The sequence below is a fragment of the Erigeron canadensis genome, chromosome 8, assembly GCF_010389155.1.
Source record: "Erigeron canadensis isolate Cc75 chromosome 8, C_canadensis_v1, whole genome shotgun sequence".
Taxonomy (NCBI): domain Eukaryota; kingdom Viridiplantae; phylum Streptophyta; class Magnoliopsida; order Asterales; family Asteraceae; genus Erigeron; species Erigeron canadensis.
In genome coordinates, this window is record NC_057768.1 from 24,526,188 (window position 1) to 24,545,387 (window position 19,200).

The following is a 19,200-nucleotide window of genomic DNA, read 5'->3' on the forward strand; positions in this document are numbered from 1 at the left end:
ATTGGTGTGCCTAAAGATATGCCTAAAACCTTAAGAATTTGACATGTAGATTCCACTAATTTTCTTTCCTAATCTTGCCCCCTGATTTTTCAATATGTCATCATCTTACATTTAGGCACATCTTTAGGCACACCAAAAAGGTTGATTTATCATTATCCTTTATAATATAACAGAGAAGATATAGTAGAGTTATCGATAGAAATAATATAGATATAGATTATAGTTAAGAAACTCAAAGAATTGCTTGAATAAGCTCAAGGGTGAGATGAATATATCTCATCTTCTATAATCTTCATAAGTTTGCCAACAATCTTAGGTTTATTAAAAATAAATTTAGACTCGAAAAAACTAAACCAACTCTAGGTTTATCTTGATATTGACAATGGTCAATTAAATAAGTGCACACAACAAAGCAATTTTATATACTCATAGCAAAATCAATCGTAAACTATAGTATATGACATAAGTTTTAATATAATTTTTTAATTTGTTTTTCGCGTATTATGCGGGTTCATAATCTAGTATAAGATATAGTTCTGATTAAATATAAATATTAAATCAAAATCATATGACATAAATAACTAAAAGGTCAGTTTCGTATATAATACGTCAAACAAATCAGATTAACAAAAAATTCTTATGTTAAGAAAAACCTTGTATGATTACATAAAAACAAAGGTCACTTTTATATGTAATAAAAATAAAATACAATCAAAATATAATAAAAATAAACCTTATTTGAATTAAAACCATATTCTTTTAAAAAATTTTTAGAAGTTCATCGTTTTTTTTATTACAAATAATGAAATAAAAGGGTTTGAATATTTGTATATTAAATAGTTACAAATATTTGGAAAAAAATTCATATCTTAAAAGAATATAAGAAGTCAAACTTATTTTAGTATATATATGCAAAAATAGTATTCATAATGTTTTTAGAGATGAAAAAGGAGAAATGTTAAACGATATAAATTAATTTTATAGTTATAGATTGTTATAAATTTGGTTTTAAGTTTAATATGAATATGTTAATGTTAATGTTTATATTTAAAAAGATAAAGATAGATATTAAAGAAAAAAAAAAAGAAGAAAACAAAAGAATAGGATAGAAAAATGGAAATTTATATACAGTATCTCACTATTTCCAAGAATGTTGTGGTGATGTCAAATGCTTTTTAGGCTCAAGTTCCAATGTATGTAACTATCATCTTTTCTCGACTGTTATTACATCTCTAGCAATTGGGGGAAAAAAAAAAGAAGAAAAAAAAGGGTGATATACAACCATTTTCGTCTTTTCTCAGCTGTATTACATCTCTATCTCCACCCATATATGCCCATTTTGACATAAACGGGTTAATATTGTAACCACTAAAAGTGTCCCGAACAACTTTGGCTTGCACAAAGCTACATACATATCGGTTGAGATAGAGCATACAAAGAATTTCGAACCATTTACATCTTTTCTCAGATTTTATTACATCTCTAGCAATTGGAGAAAGAGAGGTGATATACAACCATTGGTTCAAAAATATGGCTGTATCAGACAACCTGCTTGGTTAAATGTGAAACTAGATTGGTTGAACCACAAGCTCATAGTCCTCTTGATCTTCAGGTTTCTTTCTTCTAAAGGGTAGCAGTCGAGTGATGAATCTAAAAAATCGGCTAAATGGGTCTTGTAGTCCTTCCATTTCATAGTGTCCAAAACGCCAATCCCGTTCAATATATGGTCGCCATATTGGTTCGTCGAGACCTCCTGCATATACAATTGGACTCGAAAATAATTAGAACATGCAATGCAAGCAAGACAACAAGGGATTTGGTGTGAAATATTCATTCTTGAAGACTACATCGTACAATAAATTTCAACTTGTGATTTTAAAGTTTCAAGTGTATAATCTGTTTCTTGGGCTCTCAAATTGATCAATATGATGTTACCAAATGGTTTACGTGTGAATAAGTTCTGCTATAATTATAAACGATTGTAAGTGCAAACATCAAACACCAGTTTATAAGCAATTAATTTGACAAAAATATATAGACTTCAAAAGCCATGTAGAAAAAACGTGTGGAATCTGATATTTGTTATAGAGCTTTTATGTATGAAAAAGTATGGTAATGAGTAATGACTACAGGTGGCAAAATAGATGGGAAGGACAGGTTGGATAAAAAAGTAGACCACATAAATTTTAGAAACGGCCCAAAACAGGTCGGGTTGACTCGATAATTGTCTTATTTAAAATTCTGATTGGTTTGGGTGATTGAATAACAAGAGAACCCTCGTGGTCACAGATATTAGGACACCCTAAAGATAAAATAGTATGGTCATAACACTTAAAAGGTACCACAAAACTACCTGCATACATTAACCCATATTTGTTTACTGTACGGTAAAATGGTCTTGTTTTCTTCTCTCGAGCAGCTTTCTGAAGTTCGTACCATGCTTTGTCTCGGTCTTGGCGAGTAATTTTACCAGAAGTTACCACCTGATATGTAACAGCAGAGTCATCACTAATATACTTGTAATTATATACAGAAGAAGTCAAAACAAAAAAAACAGTGAGTTTTTGCCTTGGAGAACAGATGGTATGAGGGACGTGGGACTCGTGCAAGATCATTTAAACGATCGACTGCGACAAGCCCAAACTTTGGACCATAACCATCGGCCCACTCCCAGTTGTCGGAAGTGGTCCAAAACAGGTACCCAAGCACTCGAACACCCTGCATGGTTAGCATTCAACATCTAAATTACTTAAATAGTCAAGTTATAACTTGGTTTTTAGTTTACTAAATGTAGAGGTGGCAATATGGGCATCTCTGGTGGATCACTCAAGATTATTTATTTTCTTCTAAAAATTATTAGTGTGCCAAGTATAACTGCAAAAATTTTCTAACTATAATAAGAATTTACAATTTTTAACAAAACCGCTGAGGTTTAATGTAGAAGTAAACTTTGAGCGTCTCTCGACCCATTTGACCCATATCTCTACTAAGATAAACTTTAATTTAACCCACTAGAGTTACAATATAACCATCGACCTATATATAAGTATTTCGAAGCTGCCACCTTTAATCAAATGAATCAAAGTTCTAATATGCGTACCATCATCATGGCTCCATAAATAGCAAGTAAATGCTCTAAAATGTATGGTCTCCTTATCAAATCTGTCTCGTCAGAAATACCGTTTTCAGTGATGATAAAAGGAACTTTAAGATGTTTGTATCTTTCATGGTAATGTAACAGAGATCGAAACAAGCCGTCTGGATATACCCCACGCCCTGATTCACTATATTCGTCGGTCTCAACTAACTTTAGTCCAGCACCACAGACCACTTCCTGAGAAACTAAGAAGACAAACATCAGAAGGACATATAGAAGTTGCAGCATTTCATATTCCAATCACGTTATTGACTTTTCAAGATAAGCAATTGCTGCAATCATAAATCATTAGAAACTTCAAATCTACTTCATTCTTATATTCATCACCAGACTTCAAAAATTTTTACTTAGACAGCTATAACTTAAAACAATTTTCTAATATGTAATACTGACTATGAAAACTTAAATGTTGGAATGCTAAATGGTTCAAAAAAGCATTTCCAAAACTTGAATGGTTTTGGTTCCAATTTTTTAAGTCCACTGTTACTACTTATAGCAATAGCCTTTATTAAAGTAGGTAAGCAATTGGGACATTCGTTGTGTAATAAGGTATCACTATACGCCTATTTACTGAAAGAGTATGGAAAGAAGAAATGGACATGTAAAAGGTATAAATTAACAGGCTATAGTTAACAATCCCAAATATGCCAAATTTGAACCAGCTGTACCTGGCCATAGTAATTTATTCCTATAAAGTCCATTTTATCAGATATATCGTCCAAAAAAGGGAAGAGACTCAAAGAGTTGGCTATTGAAACACCAGCAATGTCAAAGAGGCCATATGGACGCATGAAAGAGACATGGTGTGCAACTCCCACTACTGGGCTTAATAATACACTGCAAGAAGAGTGGAAATAGTTAGATAAATAAATAATTGAAAATTACATAATTATTCTATTAATTATCCAATATGAATACACAGGCCTTCAATATTGACCAACGCTGCTTGTGGTAGTATTTTATCAATTATTTATGGAATAGCTTAAAATAAATTTGATAACAAGTTTGGAGGGAAACCTTTGTTCATGGATGTAGTCATAAGCCTTGTTGTGAGCAACAGCAATCCAATGCATAGTCTGATTAAAGACACCAGTAGGTAGAGTAGAAGTAGCAGCCTCTAACATGTTAGGATGACCACCAGGCCAAGTACCAGAACAGTAAGTGAGCATACAGAAGACATGAGGCTCGTTAAATGTGACCCAGTAGTCAACAAGCTCAAATACATTGTCAACCACAACCCTACAATTTGATTTTCGAAAAGATGTAACCCAACATTATAAATCTGCATAAAGTGTTGCAAAGGGTATATTGTGTGTACTAACCTAGTAAAGTCCATAAAATAGTCTACAGTTTTCTCTGACTTCCATCCTCCATAATCCCCAGCCCATGGTGGCAGTGAGTGGTGGAACAAAGTCAGCATAACCTTCATCCCATAAGATTGAACTCTACCGATAATCCACCTGTATCGCTCTAGTGCTGCATAATTAATCTTACAAAGACTAATTCAGTTCCAGAAAAACGATAAGAAAAGATTAAGAAACACAAAAAGTTAAGACAACTATAAGTGATGTCCATGCTTCACATTCATGACTTTGTAATAGAGGTGGCATGCCCGATCAGATGGCAAAAAACTGGTTCTGACTGAAACGAGTCATCTCAGTTGCAGATCAAAACAGACAGCTCAAGCATGCCAGCTTTTTTGCCCATATTTATATTAATAATAAATAAAATTCTATCAACCATTATTTCAGTATACAATTATCTATTTTGGGCATGTGGCCATTAAACATATATTTTGGGCAGCATTTAATCAGTGTGACATGCTCAGCCTGGTTGATTAGATACCTTTTAGGTAGAGAAAACACTCGCCAAATCAACATGTTCATACATATGTTGGTCAAGATGGTACCTCTACTCTGTGGCAATCAGCATCTTGGGACAAAATAAACAGAAAAGTTTTGCATTGCACACATATTATACTACTTACTGATTCTTTAAGGCCATTGACCGGCTCCTTAGGCATGATCCTTGTCCAATCAATCCCCATTCGAAAGACCTTAATACCAGTATCTCGAGCCAACTTCAGTTCTGTATCAGGATCCGACCAAAACCTTAACCTCTCCTCCCTGAAAAGATCAAATAGTATGCCATGATTATAGATATCAGTTTTGACCCATTTACTTATAAACAGGTTGACTTGGGTTGTGTTGTATCTCAAACAAGTCAAATGAATTAAAAGGGTCAAACAGTTTCAGAAGTGTTTACATGCCAATTGATGTATAATTGACGAACACATTATTACTACACTATCTAGTTTCTTTTATGATAATAATTAACAGAATACTTATCTATACTTTTCTTTAACCAATACGTAAACCATACCGACCATGTGAATTTTAATTCATTAAAAGATATAACTTTAACCCATTAGGCAATCTGCATGACCCATCCATCTTGCCACCTGTAGTTTTGATTAATTAGCTACTAACAACACTGACACAGTCACAATTTTGATTTAACATTGTAGCAAAGATTTTAACTTTAATCTATAAATGACAAGTACGATACATATGTTGATAAAGCTTCAGTATTCTGTATTCCAATATAAATCTAATCCTTTGAATAAAATGATGTGGGAGAATTACATTATGCATTACACATAAACTTGGAGAGACAATAAAACCCAAATTGACCTGTGTCCTTTGTAGTCAAATATTTTACCCATTTGAGATCAAACATAAGCCGAATGAAGCCATTTATATGTAAATGGGTTGAAATTTCAGCTTCTAGCTTTGGCTAGTAATAAGCTGGAAGCTCATTGACACACAAGTTATTTATAAGCTTACGGGTTTGGAACATTGTGCCATGCAGCTACATTATGCTGCACATCTTCACTCAACGTGGATTCATCCTCTTCAATATACTTCACGATCCCTCTAATTTTTGCTTCCATTGATACGTTAAGGGACTTCTTCCTCTTTAAAGGTCTAGCAGCTTGTTGAGATCCACCATCACCAGTTGCAGAACCCATAATCGCATCTGCTGTTTCCTTCTGCTGCGCTGGATCTTGTTTGTTAATATTCTCATCTTGTGCAAACTTAAGCCAAGCATCATTGAGCCCGTCTTCAACATGAGCTGGTGCTGTCGCCAACCCGAAAAAGAAATCTTCTTCCTCTTCTAGAAAAAGTTAAATTAAGGCTAAGCAGTTACCGAAGTGTTGCTACAAATTACAAATATGCGAAAAACTAACTTGTTCTTAAAATTCTGAATGTAGGAAGTAAACCACCGAACCAGTACAAACTAAGTTAATACAATATTAAGCCTGGCCACAGAATAACTGAAACAAAAAAATTGATGTATGAAGCTCCTAATTTTAGTATGCCAGGGTACATCATTTTCTAATGAGATGGTATCTCATATATGGACCTGTACAACATCAAACTTTAAATGAGAAAATTAATCACGTTACGACGTTATACTAAAGCGGTGTTCAGATTTTGTGTTTTGAAAGTGACTAGTTGCATACTAGTATATCACAATAACCGGTTTCTAGCGTTTGAAATTTGAACAACGCGCTTCTCTTATCATTCAGGAATCATATAATCAGCTTTTAATTAATAAGTTTGAAACTAGTTGCAACAACTTTCCTAATATAGACTTTACTTATTTCAGTTATTTGTTAGTACTTAGAAACTACTATTATACCCCCATCATTAATGCCACACTACTTCTTCAACAAACCAGGAAGCATCCAATCATCGAGTACCAAATAATCACTTTCAAAAAACCAAACTCCTAAACAACTCTTTCCCTCCCTCCGTCCTAAAATTAAGTGTCCGCTAGATGAAAAACACACTGTTTCAGATATGTGCAACTGTTTCACCTTTTTACACTCAAATATCTAAATACCCTTATAGTGGATTACAAACCCATCATCGGCCCCTCACCAACCGGTTCTACAGCCCGCACGATGCTATTATAAGTCAAACGAACAATGGGGCCGGGAATTGAACCTATAACCTCTAAAAGGCTTATTACTAAGAGTATAACGAAAAACGCTTGGTAAAATATCGTGGAAGTGTGACATTTATCTAGCAGCGGTATTTGGGTGTGCGATTTTCAAGTGCGTATTACATTTTTCAAAAGCTAAAATGAAGCTTGAAATATTTGGTTCTGAGCTACATTTTAAGCTTCTTTTAAGGCCAAAACATATTTGCAACTGCTTATTTTAAGCATAAATTTTAATGCACAATTATTTTAAACAATAATTTAGTAAGCTTAAATTCTGACTTTTTGAAGCCAATGTAATCACATTTACTGCCAAACATTCAAGTCAACATGAGTCAAAGCTAAAGTCAAACTAATAAAGTCATATATCTGCAATCATATTATGCAGTAGCAACTTATATAACTATAACTTATAATTATGAATATAAAATTATATACCATCATCGGAATCGGAGCAATTGACGTTAAAAACGGCGAGAGTATCGGAAGTTTCGTCGATGGGAGACTCAAAGGGAGCGAGGTTTGTTTTCCGGTAACGATTGAAAGACACGGCGTTGGCAGCGACGGTTATTGTCGCCAAAACTCCGGCGACTTTCGTGGCTGTTATAATCAGATGTATAGGCGCCATTTTGGCCGGAATTTATTAACATCCAAATATAGATTGACAACTGGACTGGACTGATTTTTTATTTTTTATATTTTTATTTATTTATCTGTAGTGGGTAAAATAGTCATGGCGATTTTCCACTTGATTGGTTTTTAGCTCACACAACACAACAAAAGGATAACATTTAACGACGTCGTTGTATTCTTCTTTGCGTGTGTCATTTTGGACTTTTATCTTGGTGACAATTGTAGTTGTGTTGATGTCGATAAATTACATTAGATTAAGGGAGTGTAACTTGACAATTTTAAGATAAGATGGAGTATCAAATTTATATAAACAAAATAAACTTGCAGACTCAAATATAAAAAAGTATGAAAATGTATAACGATAAATTCAAATGTAAAGTAAATTTCTAAGGAAAAGGTTTTTGAATACTATATTGTCATTGAATAAGATAGTGTTTTATATATGTCAAACATGTAATATATCGTTAACATTACTAGTAGATTACCTATACAATGCGACGAGGTGATGATGACAGTTACGAGATATAAAGATATAGCTGGCAACTGGTGGTGAATGCCTACTGGTGATGGTGACGATGGTGATGACGATGAGAGGGAATAAGTGTTTGTAAGTTTGTTATCCTAATGGAAATGTTATTGGAATGATTTTGAATGTATTTTAGGAGACGAGAGATAAATGGTGTAATATGTGACACTATGAGAGGTATATTTTATACATTCGAATTTTTAAAAATTAAGGGGATGTTTGATAAGATGAAATGGAAAGGGAGAAAATGAAATGAGAATATGATTCCTCCCAAAATGATAAAAAATTGTGAGAATATAATCAACTTACCTTCTTTTCTTCTTTTTTTTCATGTATTTAACTATTAATTTTAATTATTTATATCATGATATTATATAATTAGTTTTTGTTAAAAAAAAATTATATTAATTTGTTTATTTTTTATATTTTTGTTATGTTCATTCTCTATTGTTACCAAACAGTTTAATATATTTTCTTTTCAAATACTCATCTGTTGCATTAATAGTAATCTATTTTAAATATCAAAAGTCTTTACTTTTTAAATGTTAACTTTAAATATATTTTTGTGTTATATAACTTTGATGAATTTTATATAAACGAAAACACTTTTAAAACACAATTAATTTATATAACATTCATATGATATTATGTAACATATACAAAGTTATTTAAGGAGAAAATACTTGAAGTGTTATAGTGCTAGGTGTGTAAATTACGTCATTTAAATGAGGGGAAAATATTTTTATAATAGTAGATGAGTAGTGTTGGTCATTGATGTAAAAAAAAGGTAGAATAGTTATTGTAGAAGTTAAAATAGTAAATGTAATAATATAATTCAATTAAGGATATTATAAGGAATCTAATATGCAGTTATTGTAGTTAAGCAAAGATAGATAGGCAAATTTGATAGGTTAAGTCTTTTTTATGACAAATTCGGGGCATTTGTTTCATATAATAATACGAGTGTAGATTTAGAGCTATAGATTTAGATTAAGGAAAATGTTTGACATGTCTAATAAATAAGCCCAAAAATGTGTCTAAAAAATGATTGAGACATGATAAAATCAATTGTAAAAATTAAAAAAGAGGAAATATGAATTCTTGTGTCAACAATTAAATGGATTAGACATATTTTTAAGGTATTTTAAGTAGTTAAGTTTTTTCCTATAATCTTAATTTTTTTAATTTTTTTTTACTTTAATGGTAAAAGTTTAAAAATAACTCAAAGTTTTTTAAATTGCAATTAAGTATTTAACAACTTGAAGTTATAGTTTTATAACCTATTTGAAAAAAAAACTTTTATACACAATGACTAGAGCGATATCTTGTACTAATACACGAGTTGCTTATACAATTGTTGTTCAGATATTCTTGAAAGTCGGTATTCTGTAGTTTAATATTTGTTTATATATTAGTAAGAAGTTATATCTGTAATTTAATATGTTGTTCGGAGTATGTTCTTTTATTTGGGTCAACAACCATTATACTTCGAAAAACTTCAAGACTTTAGTGGATATTATTTGAAGGCTATAACACATTTGAAATATATATACGGATTGAGATTTTCTAGAGTTAAAATGAACTTTATAGGTGAAGTTGATGGGTGTGGACTAATGGATTAAAATCAATGGACAATATTAAAAGGTTATTTTTGAATCTTAACCTTTGATTTTAATCCAAAGGTCAAGGTCATCCTAACTTTACCTATAAAGTTGCTCTAACTTTAAAGAATCATAATCTGATAGAAAAATACATTATTGACCTTTGACCAGCTTTTTAATATCGTAAGGACTTCTTGTTTGCTGAGTATATTAGGAGATAAAAATGAGATAAAAAGTTTCGTAAAGTTGATGTAAAAATAGTACTCGTAATACGAGATTACGAATATAAAGTCATTAAAAAGGCTTTAGGAGATCCTCTCAAAGTCTCAATCCCATTAAAAATGAGATAAACACACTGTAAACTAAAAGACGCCAAAATTTCAAATTCAAAATACGAGTAACATTTCTGAAGAATTCCGACCCAATTTCTTCTTCTGATTCACTTCTTCTTACTATCATCATCATCATCATCATCATCATCATCATCATCATCATCATCATCATCATCATCAGGTATGAAAAATATATGATCGATGGACTGATTGATACTCGTCCAAATTTCAATGAATTACAACTGTTTATTGATTTCTGATTTCAATTACCTTTCGGTTATAAGTATCTTCATTTCCTTCCTCAGCTGATATTTATTATAAATATATTATAAGTATGTTCAGATTATATATATATATATTGCTCAAACAACTGTTGTTAACTAAATTCATGTGTGATTCTTATAACGCCTCTTTATCTGTTTCATATTCTCCTGTTTTAGGACCTCAGATTCAGTTCTTCATTAATATATATATATATATATATATATATAGAGAGAGAGAGAGAGAGGAAAGGATTTAGTTGTACAATTAAGAAGGAATCAATTCAATTAATCAATTCATAGTTTCAGGCGATTTTTTATGCTTATGTTACCTCATCAGTTTTCGCTTATAATTACACGTATTTTTCAGTTGATAGTTATTAGGATATATATATATATATATATATTGGGAAAAGGGAATATAAGGCTTCCGGCACCTAAGTTTAGATGTGGAACCCCTCACGTACTAATATTTTATTATTTAGTGTTGACTTGTATATCCAAACGCAGCCTGATATGCTGATTAAGTGATTTGGATTATGGATTTTTGATTTTGATTTATAATCTCTGTATTTAAAATGAATATCATATACCAGCTTATATATATATGTTTATATATGCGACAGCGGGATAATGAGCGAATAACATCCTACATCTGTTTTGATATACTGCAAAGTCTGTAACGGTTTACTTTAGGAGAACAATGCACAACTTATTTGTGAATGAGATGTTTGTTAACGGATTTTGCTTTCTTAAAATCAAATATTGCGACGGGTAAAGTGAATTTATAAGTCATTTATTACCTTTCTGGAAATAAGCAAAATTCATAGAAACTTTTTTCAACAGAAATAAGTTAAACACATAAAGTTTGTTTCAGTATAAGCTTTGCAACTCTGCTTATATTGGATTTTTATTAACTGTTGACGTAAACTTGTCCAATCCACAGCAATGGCGTTACAGCAAGCTGTCCGGACACCTTGGATCCCCAAGTTGACATTGGAGAATTATATCAATTTGGAGCATATGGATGTCATATCTTCTGCTATGCTTCGAAAAGTGAGGCCCTGATCAGTGTCTTTGTATAATCAGCTGCTTATTACATACATTTAGGTGATTTTAAGATATATATATATATATTGATTGATTGATTCGAATATAACTTCAGTGCTTGCTTAGTTTCTTCAACTTTTATTGAATTTCTAACACCTTTGATCTTGTTTACAGATAATTATGATGCATGGATATAATAGCAACAAAGTTCTAAAGGTTATCCCATCTTAAACATTATTCATGTTGAATAATTGCTGGTTTTTTATTATAGAGGTTGCAATTTTGACCCGTTTACTTTTAAATGGCCGGTTTGGGTTTCTTTTTTCATAAAACAGGTAGATTAGTCAACTCGTTAAATTCATCAAAAAAGGAATGGGTCAAATATCTATTCTATGGCCTGCAGTTCTACCAGTTTACCTACGAATGAGTCAATTTAGGCTATGTTATTAAACGTCACATGAGTCAACTTATTGAGTTCAGCAAATAAAGAAATGGGTCAGGTAGAATGTCTATTATCTGGGTTGCAATTAAACCCATTTAGTTGATAGTTATGAGTGGGTCGAACTGGGATGTGCTATATCTCAAACGTTTGAGGTTTAAAGATGTATATGTTTTGCAGCATGACTTGCTGGATGCTGTGAGATCAATCAACCTGATGGATGTTCACCACTCAACACTGCAGAGTGATGTTTCTTCAAATGCATTCCTGAATCTTAGTGATGTGATCAAAGACCTCTCGTCTCTCCGTTGGCATGAATGCTGCATCACTTCTATTCAAACTGTCAACTCTGAGAACCATTTTAGCTCTGTGGTCAATGATTTATCACCTATAAGTTTTAAGCGGAACTCTAACACTGCCTGCAGCTTGAAGGATGATTCTGAAGCCCACAAAACACAGTCTCCCACATTCAAGAAAAGTAAGTTTTCTTCTCTTTCTGACTAATTATTTTCTAGGAATGTTTAAACACTAAAAGTTACTCCATAAAACACCTTATATAAATGACTTTCAAGTAAAACCGCAGACATAATGAGACTATTATAGTGATGCTACTAAATTAACTAAATCTGATAGTTAACTGATTCAAAACTACAAGTCCCCACTATCTCTTGCACTTTTGAATTTAAGTAATAAACGATGACTCATTGTAAGTCCGGTGCAATTTGATTTTGAGCAGAGCTTATAATTTTGTTATGTTGATATAAATGAAACAGTTAAAGGAAACCCTTTATCAGCTTTTTATGGAGAACAAGTGGATCAGGATAACAGTCCCAAATCATGCTATGAAGAACCTGTGGATCAGATCAAAATAACTAAGATCCACTCTGGAAAACAAATGGGTCAGCTTCTAATGCTCAAAGTCCCCCGTACAAAACACAGGCGCAAATCCCGGTATGAAAAACAAGTGGGTCAAGCTAACACACCCAAGGCACGTACTGGAAAACAGGCTCGTGAGGCTAAAACACCCGGGGCTCACTATGAAGAACAAGACGGTCAAGCTAACATCCCATGAGCCCACAATGGAGAACAAGTGGATCAGACTAACAAGGTCAAACGTGAAATTAAGAAGCCAATCTGGATGAAGGAGTTTGCACATTAAGAGTAACCTTTTTTTTTTCAGCAGATTTATGCAATTATACCAACTTCCATTCAGTAGTTTGTTATAAAGAATAAAGGTAGCTAATGATGTAATTACACATGTCATCAGAGTTTGGGTTGGGAATATATGATTTATGTTTAAAGGCACATTTATATTCAAAGTGGTTATGAAAGATATTCTTAGTTTATTTTCGAATTTCTGTTACTCGTATAGTCGTATGATTATAATTTCCTGAGAAATTTACTTTCTATTTTCAAAGCTAGTTAACTCAACAATTTTAATCAAGATGCAGAAGAAAATGATGACTGTAGCAATGAGTTTTTATCTTCATGAAAGATTGGTGTTAGACTGTTAGTTAATTAAGATGGTCTTAGCCACTGTGGCTAATTAAGTTATGGTGGATATATATCATATATTCATATATGTCTCGAGGATAACTTCTTTGGCTCGAAGGGTTCTTAAAGGTTCTTAATAAAGCTTGAAATATTTGGCTCTGAGCTACATTTTAGTATATATTTGAAGGCCAAAACGCAATTATTTTCAACTGCTATATACTGTAATTTTTAACTAATCCATAAGTACATGCAATATACAGCGTTAATCAAGTAAGCTTAAATTATTATGACTTTGTGAAGTCAATGTAACGACATTCATTGCAAATTCAATTCAACATGAGTCAAACTAATAAAGTCAAACTAGCAAAGTCAAATATCTGAAATCGACAACGGCGAGGGTATCGGAATTTTCGTCGAAAGGAGCAAGGCTTCTTTTCTGGTAACGACTGAAAGACACGGTGTTGTTGGCAATGGTTATTGTGGCCAAAACTCCGGCTGACTTTCGTGGCTGTTACAATCAGAGGTATGGACGCCATTATGTCTGACAATCATTAACATGATCCAAATATGTTTGACAAGTGGACTAGACTAGACTGATTTTTATATTATTTTCTCTACTATTTTAACTTAAATCACTAAATGGTCATGGCCTTTTTGACTAGATTGATTTTAGCTCACACAGCTGACAGCACAACACAAGGATTAAATTTTTTGTCTCTTAAATGACGTCGTGCACACTTTAGACTTCATATTCGATTGATCCTTTTGTTTTCTTCTTTCCTTAAGTAATTTTGGACTTTTATCTTGGTGACATTTGTATTGTGTTGGTGTCTATAAATACAAATTGACGGATTATTGATGGGTATATCTATAAATTTTTATAAAAAAATTAGCTCGTTTAAAATCATGCACTTTTAAGATATTGAAAATGTATATTTTAACTCTACTCATGTTGAAAATATGTAATTATAGAATATAGCGAAACATTTAATTATTAGCATTACTAATTAAACAGGCCAAAATGACAAGTGTCATACACACATCTTAAAAATGGACCGTCTATTCTATTAACAAAAAGGTAAACCTCCACGCTTAATCATCAATGAATTGTTTGAGAATATTATTGCACATAAAATTATATTGAAAACGTTTTGACATCGTTATCCTACAATTTATAAGTGTATGAATTAGATGTGTACGTCTCCAATGCACGATAACCCAATGTGTTTTAAATTGTTAAGCAAACACACAAACGTATGTGAAATTTATGCATGTAAAAAAGTGAATTATATATGTTACAAAGTTGATTTTTCATTTTGATTTGGTGTTGACTACTTTTTTAGGCGACCATTGACATGTTTATTTTGTTTTTACACTTATTGTTTTATGCGTTCGTGATAATTCTGTTGATTTTTAATATATAATAATAAAATATTAAATTAATATTTATGAAAACTAGTCAATATATATACTAGACATGGGTACTGATTTTAGGTTTAGTACGAAGTATTAAGAAAGATGTCAATTTATGAAAACTAGTCAATATATATATGTCTTATATATTTGGACCTGGGAACATTTTGACTTTTCTACATATATAGAACAACTGGAAGGATCGTATATGACATGTATCGATTTGTCAATATACATTGGACCACAAATCATAATTAATGAAAACCATCATAGAATTGAAACAGTTTTTTTGAAGGTATATGCATGTCTAGATCAACGCTCTCCAGTGTACATATATGTCTTGTCTTACATGTTAACATTTACTGTAGTGAAGTTGATATAGACACGTACTATGGCAAATGAAATTTGAAGGGGCTTAATTAATTTCTACAAATGTTCATCAAAACAAAAAAGAGAATACTATATATTAATGAAATACTAGCAGGTAATAGAAATTCGAAGTGTATACCGTCAACTAAAGGCAGCGTATGAAATTAAGACGCGATCTAATAATACCCATAGTTGTCGACTCGTAACTTTTGACTCGACTCGAAAACATGATTTTTCGACTCGTGACTCGGAATGTGAGTCGACTCGTAAGAGTCATGACATTTTTAAGTACTACATAATATAGTATAATTATATATATGTGACGTCTGTAAAAGCATATTAAGTTCGTTATCTTAATAAATTTACCAAAATATTACTTATTCAATAGTTTTTTAGGTATAAACTTACAATTTATCTCCAAATTCAAAATAAAATGATCAAAACTACATAGATAACACCCAAAATTATGTAGCAAATCAAGTATAATATATAATATATAACCATAGTATCAAGTTAAAATAATTATAAGTTTGCGACTCGTAACTCGGTCCAAGTTTACATAGCGACTCGTAAGAGTTTGGACAAAAACGAGTCACTTAACGGGTTGACTCGTTTCCGATGTAAATTGACTCGACTCGTAAGAGTTTAACAACTATGATAATACCCATCAGCGGGTCGGTCATGAGCAGGTCTTCGGGTTTACTGGTCATAAGCTCTCTAATACTATACGTACCTACCGGCCACATCACCATGACGATTGGATTTAAGTTTTCAATGGCAGACTTTGATTGACAAACCAATTCTCCCTACTGTCATATATATAAGGATAATAAGAAGACCCGTAAACCTGAATCCGAACCAGAACTGACTCGTCTGAAACCCTAACGGCTGGGTCACGGGTCAAGTTTTTGTTGCATTTTCGGGTCACAGGTTGGTCGAGCCAGACTGGGTCGGGTGATGCCAAAAACCAAAAAAATGTTAGGAAACCTGTACGCACCTGAAGCTGACCCGAAACGAACCTTCACGGGCCATGTCATGGTTTCGATTTACATGCTCTCGCCGGTCACAGGTCAACCCGATCGGTCTGGGTTTTGACCCGTTCACATCCCTTAATAATATTTGTCGTTTTAAAACAAAATATGTGTGGGATAGAAATAAAATGTACGTACCTTAAGGTACCTTAAGGAGAGAAGTAAAAGAAAGTTCGATTTTGATTTATTTTTTTAATTCGGTTTTTTGATTTTTTTTCACTTTTTACGTTCTCTTTTAGTTAACTAATTCTCAATAAATAAATAAACAAAAATAATTTTATTCAAAAAGAGCGTAGCCCATAAACTATAGGCGAAACCTGTCAAATTAAGGGCGGAACCCGTTAGCTAGATCATTTCATCACTGATCACCCCTAATGATATATCACCCCTTACGACCAATCACCCCGTATGATGTATTACTCTTTATGACCAATCACTCTCATCACCCACCTCCTATTAAAATCATTAAGGGCAAATGTCGTACCGTAACCTAGTATATAGCTCACTAACTCGGATTAGAACTTGTTTTTAATTATATATATATAGGGTGATCATCAAATGAGAACTAAATTAAAAAAAGAACAAATAAGAACACTTAAAAACTACATTTTGATGCATTAAAAGTTTATAAAACTAACATAGTGTATAACTAATTATCATTATTTAAGTGTTTAACAATACATTGACATGTCAAAATCAAGAAAATCATGTTTTTTTGTGTGCATCCATCTTGGATGCATATTCTTCAAAAAGATGCATCCAACATAAAACTTAATTTTTTCGATTTTGACGGCTCAATGTGTTGTTAAACACTTAAATAATGATAATTAATTCTGGCCTATATTAGTTTTATGGACTTTTAATGTATTAAAATGATGTTTTTAAGTGTTCTCACCGTTCTTATTTTAAAAGTGTTCTCACCGGAGTGTATTATATATATATATTGAATAAGTTAATTGTAAGAAAAATGAAAAAGGTAATAAAAAAACAAAAACAAAAGGCGAACATTCTTTTTTTTTTTCTCTCTTAAGAACCTTCTTCCAAAATTTCTACCCATATATGTGTACTAATATCAAAAAACGGAAAGTTAGTATTAAAAGAGATAAAAATCAAAGAACGACATTCAAACACCAATAAACCTGACATTGATCACCCGACTACACGTCTACACCAAACGCTACCACATGCTCTTAGCCCGTCATCGATGGCACTGTAACTAGCTATATAGAATAGCTAGTTGCTTCCTTTTTGTTACTTTCTCTTTTACAACCCTTTGGTTTCTTAGTTTAAACAATTTATAGCAAATTACTTTTTCAACAATTTTCCTTTACTCACTACAACAAGTAGTGTTTGTTAGTATGGCGGAAAAATATGGTCACTAATTTTGTAAAATAGAAACCAAAATTTGGTCATTATTAATGTATTAGGGACAAAGATATAGTGCCAAACATTGAGAATTTGACAAGTTTTTAGCAAGTTTTAAACTAATGATAGGGTGACATGTGTCTTTGCCAAAACTAAGCCAAAATGAAGCTAATTTTTGCCAAAAAGTCATGGTATAGTGCCAAAACTTACCAATTCGTTGGCAAAAATAACTTACCAAATAAACTCTAAATTTTCATTAATTTTAAAACCAAAATACAAATAAATAAAACAATTCATCTAAATCTTATACAACCAAACAACTAACGGCTATATGCCTTTTTTAGTTATTTTTTTCCTTTTACACTTAATTTATAACCAACAAACACAACCATTTCAAACCACAACAATGTTATCTCAAATCATTTCTATTTTTATCAAATCATTTCATTCAAACATCACAACTAAATTGCGCATCATCTGTGGACTGAAGCATAGGATATTTTGTTGATGAGGTGTTGGATGTTGAGGCGACCTGACCCTTTCACCGATAGATGTGAAATGGCTAACCCAGTTGAAAGCTTGTGGAACGACATCACTGAAATATTCAACAGGGAAACGAGTGGAGGTCCACGGAACGAACATCAACTAGCAAGTCACTTCAGAAGAATTCGACACACATATAAGCACTTTGAGGCTATATGTATGAGGTTGAATGCACAGGGAAGGACCGTCCTTGATGAGTTGTTTTATGCAACGGCACATCAGGGGTACCATGAGAAGTTTGAGAGACGTTTCAGTTACGAGCACTGCTTTAGGGAGCTTATCATGGTTGCTTTTAAATTGTTTTGAACTATGAAGTGTATTTTAATTAAGTGTGTTTTAGTGTTCTGAATTATGTAATGTATTTAAGTTTTTAATAAAAGATGTTTACTTGGTAATTTAATTAACAACGAAAATTTATTTATAATTTAAAAACATTACAAACTTATTAAAGAGAAACATACAACATAATAGTGCTCCAAAACAATTTAAGAATAGAAATTATTCATTGCTTTTGCCCATATGATCAGATGGTCCAAGGTGATGACCGCATAAGCAAGTTGTTCAACAGCAATTTGATCTTGTCGATTTTTCCCTGCAAATAAATAAAGTATTGACACTCAAGATCAGTACAATACCCGGTTTGTATATAATCGATTTCTTCTCGACACCATTGCTTATTCGCATTTAGTTTTCGCATAACTGCAACAAGTTCCTCTTTGAACCTTTGGTGGTCGGTGATATCAGCCATGATGCTCTCATGCACTTGATCGACAGTCATTTTATTTGATGAAGAAGTCATTTTTCAGTTGTATAAAAGTTTGTGTTTTGAGATAATGTTTCAGATGAGGGACCCGGTATTTAAAGTTAAACTACAAGACGCTTCTTGAACGTTCAAAATTCAAAATATTTACACAATTAGTCTCTCTAATGGCAGAATTTAAAATATTTACCCTTTCAGTCCCTCAAACAGCCAAAAATT

The 19,200-nt window shown here is 32.2% G+C and overlaps 2 protein-coding genes across 2 annotated transcripts; one reads left to right on the forward strand and one right to left on the reverse strand.

The window, feature by feature from the left end:
* Window positions 1-1,159: 1,159 nt before the first annotated feature.
* On the reverse strand, window positions 1,160-7,916 carry LOC122611100 (beta-glucosidase-like SFR2, chloroplastic). Its single transcript, XM_043784067.1, has 10 exons — window positions 7,604-7,916; window positions 6,004-6,334; window positions 5,145-5,283; window positions 4,480-4,646; window positions 4,175-4,396; window positions 3,826-3,994; window positions 3,101-3,334; window positions 2,569-2,718; window positions 2,354-2,483; window positions 1,160-1,753 (listed from the first exon to the last, which is right to left on the reverse strand). Exons 1-10 carry the CDS (start codon window positions 7,791-7,793, stop codon window positions 1,569-1,571), a joined length of 1,917 nt encoding a protein of 638 aa, XP_043640002.1. The 5' UTR covers window positions 7,794-7,916; the 3' UTR covers window positions 1,160-1,568.
* Window positions 7,917-10,423: 2,507 nt separating this feature from the next.
* Window positions 10,424-13,330, forward strand: LOC122580281. Its single transcript, XM_043752558.1, has 5 exons — window positions 10,424-10,438; window positions 11,464-11,573; window positions 11,742-11,783; window positions 12,187-12,484; window positions 12,780-13,330. The coding sequence occupies exons 2-5, from the start codon at window positions 11,466-11,468 to the stop codon at window positions 13,076-13,078; spliced, it is 747 nt and encodes a 248-aa protein (XP_043608493.1). The 5' UTR covers window positions 10,424-10,438; window positions 11,464-11,465; the 3' UTR covers window positions 13,079-13,330.
* Window positions 13,331-19,200: the final 5,870 nt, after the last annotated feature.